This window comes from Theropithecus gelada, chromosome 14 (genome assembly GCF_003255815.1).
Source record: "Theropithecus gelada isolate Dixy chromosome 14, Tgel_1.0, whole genome shotgun sequence".
Taxonomy (NCBI): Eukaryota; Metazoa; Chordata; class Mammalia; order Primates; family Cercopithecidae; genus Theropithecus; species Theropithecus gelada.
Window position 1 is genome coordinate 1,777,389 of NC_037682.1, and position 8,267 is coordinate 1,785,655.

Consider the following 8,267-nt stretch of genomic DNA (forward strand, 5'->3'; position numbering starts at 1 on the left):
ACACACAAAAAAAAAAAAAAAAAAAAAAAAAAAAAAAAAAGAACTACCAATGTATGGAGATGCCCCTGTGCCCAGGAGACGCTTCCCTGGCGCCCCAGCCCCAGCCCCACTGCTGGCGGAGGGAGTGCCTCAGGGAGGCATGGGTCCCAGACTCACCCGTGAGGATGGCCACGCTGTCGAAGCAGCCGTCCAGCTTGCTCAGCAGGATGGAGAGGAAGCTGTCTGCGGCCAGCACGCTGGCGTCCCGCGTGCTCTGGTCATAGACCACCACGTCCTGTGGCTCTGTGGCCTCCACCTGGGGGCCATGGGGCAGAGGTCAGCATGCTGCCTCCACCTCTCAATGCCCTGGCCCTGTCCCAGCCGCACTGGCCCAAGGGAATAGTAAGGGCATCAGATGATGGGAGGCAGGCAGCTGTCACCTTGCTGCCTGGAGGGGAGGGCAGGTGCGGTCACGCACCTCACACACTCTCCATCTGCCAAAGGCCCAGGTGCACACACCCACACCACACAGCAGGCCATGGGGGCCCGGAGGGATGGGCTCCTGCCCTGCGCAGCTGTGCCCCCATGCCATGCACATGGGTGAAGGGCACGGGTACTCTGGGCCAGGCCCGTGTGGAGGAGACACTGGTGAATGCAATGGGAGCCCAGCATAGGACCTGGCTGGGTTCCTGGGGTGGTGGAGGGACAGGGAAGCTAAGCCCATTTCAGGGATTCCAGAGGCAGATGCCTTTGGGTGTGGGCTCTCAGTGGGGCTAACTCTGCAGCCAGCAATTCTGCTCCCCACCCTATCCCCTCCCCAACCCCCAGCGGAGAAACAGAGGGCTGAAGCAGGACCCCAGGCCCCCGCACCAATTCTGGAGGCAGTAGCTGGAAGCTGGGTTCCTCCTGCCCTCCTCCCCCACCCCAAGGGCCGGCCCAGATGTTGAGCGGCTTTTGCTCAGACAGCACCGGTGCCCCCGCCCTGAAAGCACACTCAGCCCTTAAGCCAGCTGAGCCGCCAACCCCAGGCTGGGGTGACGTCATCGGCAGCCAATGGGATCGCACTCTGCCGGGAGTCCTCGCTGGGGGTCATTAATCACCGGATTCCCCTTGTTGGAAGCCAAAGGGAGCCGCTTCTGGCCTTGGGGCGGGCGGACTCCTGGCCAGTGGCCATCCCACTTGAGTCCTCCCATTTCCCAGTTTTGAACAGGGCATATCAGTGACCCAGACCCCTCTCAAAGCCTCCAGTGCCAAGAGCTTGTCTCCCTTGTCTCCCTGTGAGGCAGTGGAAAGAGGAGGTGCCGCGACCTTCACAGGTCAACAGCCCCGCTGGCCCCTCCCCAGCTGCACCTGATGGTCCTGGTCAGAATGAGCTGTCCTTCCCCAGAAGGATATTCCTGGGGGGCCACAGAGAGAATTCTGGGTCCCCGAATACTCTGCGGGCTGGGGGGAGCTGTGGGACAGGGACACCGACTGCTCACGTGTGCCTTTTGACCACCCCTCCTGTCCTCACAGCAGGGGGAGTGGACCACACAGCTGTCCCTGTCCCGTGCAGGCCAGCTGGGCTGCTCCCACTGCCATGTGGTCACACCTTGCTCTTCTGTTCACGGCTCCCCTCTGTGAACCTGGGCCAGCCCCGGCCACACAGTCCTATCTGCGTGGGGAGGGCCCGGCACCTCCGTGCAGTAGCTGAGCGAGGAGGCCCTGGAGGGAGGGTAGGGAGGGGTGCTGCGGGAGTATGTGGGGGGGTGCCCTGAGCAGGGGCAACAGGCAGTGGTGAGAGGCAAGTGCCGGGGGGCTGCTCCACACGTCCCCGGCTGTGACCCCAAGGAGCCGAATTTGGACCGGAGGGCAGAGGAGGGGGTGCTGCCCGAGCTGAGGGCCCCTTAGCCATGGACCCTGGAGGTGGTGCACGCCTGGCGGGCAGTGGGCTGGGTACCTGGCTGCGTGCAGCCGGCTGGATGAGTTCCGCAATGGTCACCTTGCCCTGCTGCAGCCGCCGTTTCACCAGCTTGGAGCAGCAGATGTTGACGGAGCTGAGCACATGCCAGCTGTTGTACTCCACGAAGGAGCGGCTGTCGATGACCAGCGGCCCCCCAGGCCCGCCCCGCAGCAGGCTGGCCAGCTTCTTGGCGTCCATAACCTTCCTCGGGAGCCGGTCCCCGGCCATGGTGGGGCAATGGGTGCTGGGGAGGGTGACCCCTGAAGTGAGGGGGGGCTGCTCCGACGGCCCAGGTGTGGCCTTGTGCTGGGAGTGACCTAGCACATGGTGCCGGACCTGCAGGGACAGGGGGATGGTCAGCAGTGCTGCAGGTCCCTGGGTGGCACCCAGAGGCTCCCCAGGACAGATCGGAGCTGGGACCTGCGCCCACCAGGACATCTGAGCCCAACGTGTGCCCGTGGGGACCCTTCTCCCTCTGGTGAGACCCCGTCGAGGTCACAAGGCCAGCAGCAGGATGCAACAAGGCAGAGGGGGGCAAATGGGCCCCACAGGGAAGGGTCTGAGGGCTGGACGAGGCCAGGGGTTCTTCCTGTAGGCCCTGGGGTTCACCCACCCTTAGGCATTCCAGAACATTCCATCTCATCCCTGGGACACAGGCATCTCCCTGCTGTGACCTCTGCATCTTTTCCACCACAGGACCCCCAGCAAGTCAGGGGTCTGGACGGCGCCTCACCCTCCCTCACGGTCCAGCTCTCTGCCCTCCTCCAGGCTTGCTGTCTTCACACCTGGCCCTCCCTCCCTGGACTCCCCAGGGAGTCCAATCCCTGCAGACTTGACTCCAGCGCAGCTCCATAAGCCGATAATCCAGCCCCTGGTGGATGGTGGCCTTGGGGCTGCCTCCACTGGAGAGTGGGCTCCCGGGGGCAGCTGGATGGCAGGAGGGTTCGGGAGGGGCTCGGGCACGGAGGCACGACTCCTTTGCCACTGCTGCCCTCCTGGCCTGCAGGCTGAGGTTTAGTGCACGCCGCGTGCCTGCTGGGGGTGAGTGCCCAGCTCCTGCAGGGGTGCGTCGCACCCACAGAGTGCCCCTCCTCCAGCGGAGCCTGGAGTCTAGGGAGCCCCTTCAGGGGCTGATGGGGCCCGGGATGGGAGGGGTGGGGCAGTCCTAGGAGGAAGGTCAGTGTCGGGTACCCCGCAGGGACCAGGCCCTTGGCATGGTCTGCAAAGGCAGACTGCCAGGTAGGCAGGGGGAGTAGGGATGTTTGAGGATGGAGCCTCTGGAAGCCCCTCCTGCAGGCTTGGTGACAAGCCTCTGTCACTGCCCCACTGCCGGGCCCCATCTCCCTGTCACCTGTCAAGACTGGCCTTCCTCTGGGTCCACTTTAGACTCACAGCCCCCAGGAGGCACACAGCGTAAGGATGATGAGTTTGCTTCAACTATGGGGAAACTGAGGCTTGGGGCAAGGGTGGGACCTGGGCCACACCTGGGTCACACACAGATGGGCACTGGGTGTTCCTGCAACGTCATCTCCCTTGTGCCCCCACGGCTGCCAGCCAGTCAGGAAGTTTACTCCACCCAGCTCAGGAGTGAGGGAAGGCTGGGAGATAGGTGCACCCTGGGCCCTGTGCAGAGCGGGCTACGGTGGGCAGTGGACCCTCAGCAATTCAGACCCCCAACCCACAGCCACAGGGGGAACTGGGGGCAGCCACCCTGAGGACACCCGTGCACTGCCAACAGCAGGCTGGGGACAGAGGCCACCACCATTTCTGGACTCTCCAGGTCAGCTACCAGGCCGGCGGGGGCCAATGGGAGAGTTCACAGAGCAGCAGGTGCAAGGCTGGTGTGGACCTCGTCCCTGGCCCAGCCCCGACTCCACACTGAGGGGCAGGTCCCAGCTCCTACCTGCCCAGGAGCCCCAGCCTCCCACTCACTCTCCTTCTCCAGACACTTCAAGCTTGGCCCCTGCCTGGCCCCTCCCGCCTCGACTAGGCCCAGGCCTCTGTGTATTCCCACCACCCATCCTGCTGCCAGAGGCCAGGGAAACACCTGGCTGTGGACGGGCAGCCTCAGCTGACCCCACAGCTGACACCAGGGACTGCGGTGGCACCTGGTCAGCGGGGCCTCAGGATCCCACTCAGACACCGTTCCTGGGCTGGTGCTCCAGCCTCCACCACAGGGTGGGGAACGAGGCCTGGGAGCCCTCCCCAGGGCCAGACCCAGCAAGTTCGACAGCAAAAGAGCCTGCTGCCTGCCTGCTGTGGAGGGTCTCTGCCTGCCAAGGGGGTCCCTGACTGCCTACAGAAGAGCCTCAATGAGCTGTTTGTCCTTCCTGAGTTCTACCTGAGATTTGCACAGGTGGTGAGAGGCGAGGGCCCAGATGTGTGGTCCTGGGGAGACAGTGGCTCCAGGTGCCCCATACAACACCCAAGGGCCCAGCTCAGAGGCCCAGAACCCCCAGAAGGCCGCAGTAGCAGGACACTTGGGCTGGGGGTCCTTCGAGGAGCCGCCCCTGGCCTCAATGTCCTCATCCGTTAAGTGGGGGTGGATTCTCTGTCACTGAAAACAACAGAAGCAAACACCGCCCAGTGCAGGGAGGAGGGCAGGTGTGAGAAGAGGCCCCCCTCGCCCTCCCTGCAGCCAGTGCCTAGGCTTCATACAGCCTTGAGTCCTGATACTCGGTGAGAGACTCGGTGCAGCTAGCCAGGCCTGAGACCCAGAGGGAGGGGAGGGAGGAGGGCAAGTCCAGCTGCAGGGCAGTGGGCAGGGGCTGGAGGGGTGGGAGGATGGGTCCCGGCCTTTACCTGTCCCTGCTCTGCCTCCCAAGCAACCCTGAGCTGGAGCTGGGCCTATCACCCACAACAGTATTGTTATTTGCAGCTGAAGGGGACTCATTAGCAAGTTAGCACCTCCACTGTCGTCATGGCAACGGCAGAGGTGCCAGGCAACCGCTGCTCCTGCGGCAGCCACCACCACGGAGCAGGCTCCTCTGCAGAGTGGGCACGCGCCCCTCCCTGCTCTCTTCCACCCACCCTGGCAGGTGCCCGGCAGTGCAGAGCCCAGTCCTCAGCCCCTCCGCTCCTCTGCCCTACCTGGTCCTAACCTTCCTTCCCACTCCCAGTACCTGCTGTGCCCAGCACGCTCCCTGCAGCTCACTGGCTCCCCACCCCCTCGGAGGCCTTCTCTGTACTGCGAAGGGCTGACCAGGTGCCCCCTCCTGCAGGAAGCCTCCGTGCTGTGCTGGCCTCTGGGAGAGCATCCTCACAGGGTCTCCTTGGACCTACAGCTCCCAGGGGGGCATGTCCCTCACCTCTGGTTCCCCAGATGCTAAGGATCGGGGCCCAGCTATGCCAGGGATGGGGCAGGTTGGGTGGGGTGGGGAACGGAGACACTAAGGACAGCCTGGTGCAGATCAGTGGGGCCAGCACTGGCCATGTGGGAACAGAGATAAGGACACGTGAATGGTGTTGGTTCCACGCCTCTCTTTTCACGGCCCCACATGCCAAGCCCTCCTGAGTACTTGTGGCCCTGCTCTTCCAGTGCCTAGGGGCTGGGGGGTGACAGGCAGGGCTGGGGACAGGATGCCCCCTGGCACAGCCCCATATACCCTCTTCAAAGGTCTTTGAGCCCAGGAGGAAGCAGTTTCCAAGTCCAAAGTCACAAGAAGGCTCCTCCCAGGCCCACACCTTCCAGGAGGCACCAGGCAGCCACCCTCCCCTGGGACACAGCACGCCTGGCTCCGGTGCTACCTGCACACTGCCCTCTAGGTGTGCCAGAACACACCCCTTTACACACCCACTCCACACACACTGGTGTCCCTTACCCACAATCCACCTGCCCTGTGTGCAAGTACCCACACGTGAATGTGTGCACACATGTGGTGCTGGACGTACACTAGAGTACACGCACGTCCTTGCCCTCTGTATGCAGAATCCCCTGAGAACCCCAGGACTCCAGTACCCCAGAGGCCAGCTCCAGACTCCTTACACACACGAACTCCCACACCCAGCGCCTCTACACAGCACATTCCTGTCCCTGAGCACAGATGGGACCAGGGAGTCCCAGGCCATCCCCAACTCTCAACTGACAGCATCCTCGCCACGTTACCTTCTGCTCAGCACCTAGAAATGGGGACTCATGACCTTCAGAGATAGCTGCCAGGACTGTCAAGCATGGGGGGATGGGACTGTGTCTCCCCCTTACACCTAGGCAGGCTCTTCGAGCCGTCCGGCTCACTGTCACCCACGGATGCCTCTGAAGGCAGAAATCGTCACAATAAGGAGGCTGGGGAGAGACTGGTGGGAGGCAACTCTGGGAGGCAGGGACCCTGCACTCATGCAGGTCAGCTCTCTTCCCTCACTGGGCTCCCCCAAATGCCCTCATCCCTGCATCCCCTCAGCTCCCTGGGCTAGTGGTGCAGGACCCAAGCTGGCCTACAGTCTGTTCCGCTGGCCTGGGGAAGCTGTGGACCTGGGAGAAAGTGGGGTAGGGCTGGGGGCTCCCTTCGATCCCAGGAACAGGGTCTGGGTAGGGCAGGGGATGGGAGGGCTTGGCACAGGGGGCTGTGAGGACATATCCAGGTTCCCTCCCTTCCCAGCCGGCCTGTGTCCCTCCTCCTGGTCACTGTGCCACACGCTAAACACCAGGACCAGCCTGGGGCTTCCAAGGTTCACTGCCCTGAGCAACTCCAGCAGAGGGGGCCTCAGCCGGTGCAGTTCTCATGTCCAGAACCACCTCTCTCTTGCTGTGGGCCTGCCCCTTTCCTTGCCTTCTGCAAGAAGTGACACCTAGGTCTCACCAGGCCCCAGCCGAAGGCCCTTCGAGACACCTGCCCAGTGGCAGCCTCTGGGCCCTGACTTCAGCCCCGGCCTGAGAAGAGAGGGGTCCTGGAGCAGAGACTGACTCTAAGCTTCTTTCTGTACCTCTGTTCATGGGACTTTATTCCCAGAAACCTCCCCGAGGACAGAGGGCACCAGGGGAATAGAACCTGCCCAGCCACACTCCTGCAGCCCCAGGCTGGCTGAAGCAGGAGGTGTTTCAGCGAGACTTCAGGATGAACTTCCAGCTGGGGTCACATGATCTGCCATCCGCATCCAGTGCTTATTAGCAGTGAATGCATGGGACTGTCCTCCTGGTGGAGGGCTGGGGGCCTGGGGTGCTACATTCACCCCTGCACCGCCTAGGTGCAACAGTGTCTGTGGGTGGGCTGTGCCAGAAGGGAGGCAAGGGAGAGTGCCCGGGCTTGGACCTCCCCTCGGAACCCCCGCAGGGGCACAAAAGGAGCTTCCCTGGCCTGCAGCACCCCACCCCCACCCCAAGCTGCATAGCAAGAGCACTGCGGAGCCACACTACATCCTGCCACCCCCTCCTCCATCCCACAGCGTCCCCGCCCCCCATCACTGCAGCACAGAGCCCCTATTCCCCTCAGCAGAGGCCCGTACACACACCCCGGAGCAGGGAAACGGAGGCAGATTCTCCCAGAAGGGGTGACCCTGTGGGGGCTGGGCCTATTGTTGCCCCCTCCCCTCCAAGCCAGACTGTTAGGTACCCCCACCTGGTCTGCTCCGCATCCCAGGCTGGGCAGCTGGGCCTAGCGAGGTGGCTGCAGCAGCCTGGCTGTGCCAGCCCCTCCCCCAGCGCCGCGGCTGCCTCTGCAGCAGGCGGAAGGGCGCAGAGGCTTTATCCCTCAGGGGCCGGCTGGGCACCCCGGGGTGGGGGTGCGGGGCGGCCTGGCCATTTGGGGGGATGGATCTGCAGCCCTCCCCTGCGACAGGGGACGGCCCCTTCCCGGGTGTCCCACGCCAGAGGCCGTCGCGTCCCTCCCACGGCCGAGGCTCCACACCTCCCGGACCGGCTCCGGGCCAGGGTCCGCCTGCTCCGGTTCTGGCCCCCGCGGGGGTGCCGTTCGGGACGTCGGGGGCTCGCGCAGATCCGCGCTGGATCTCAGGTGGCCCTGGTGGGTCCCGGATTGTTGTCCCCCCCGTTGCACACCCAAAGAAGGAGCTGCGTGGACAAGGACGGCAACGCGGCGGGCGGGCGTGGGCTGGGCCCGGGTCCGCCGGGCGCTGCGGAAGGCGCGGAAGGGGCCTCCCTGTCCCGCGCGTCCTGGCCGGCCGGGGCCGCTCACTCCGGGGCCGCCTCCTCCTCCCGGGCGCCCGCCGCGTGCCGCTGCCCCAGCGCCCCCGACGCTGCGCCCTCCGCCCCCCGGCCCGGGCCGGTGAACCCAGTCCCCGGCGCCTGCCCCCGCCCCCGCCCCGCCGGCGCCTCCGCTCACCTCGCTCGCGCTCGCCTCGGGGGCGCTCCGGGGACCCGCGCCGCGCTCAGGGCGCCCGCTCGGCTGCGCCGTCC

General features: G+C 64.8%; 1 protein-coding gene across 1 annotated transcript in view; it reads right to left on the reverse strand.

Moving 5' to 3' along the window:
• Positions 1–8,261, reverse strand: part of DUSP8 (dual specificity phosphatase 8) — an 18,651-nt gene extending 10,390 nt beyond the window's left edge. Inside the window, exons 1-3 of the mRNA XM_025355864.1 lie at positions 8,194–8,261; positions 1,919–2,257; positions 157–295 (exon numbers count right to left, since the gene is read on the reverse strand). Of these exons, the coding sequence (XP_025211649.1) occupies positions 157–295; positions 1,919–2,149 (370 nt within the window). The 5' untranslated portion in view covers positions 2,150–2,257; positions 8,194–8,261. The remainder of the gene's footprint in view (positions 1–156; positions 296–1,918; positions 2,258–8,193) is intronic.
• Between the last annotated feature and the right edge of the window lie 6 nt (positions 8,262–8,267).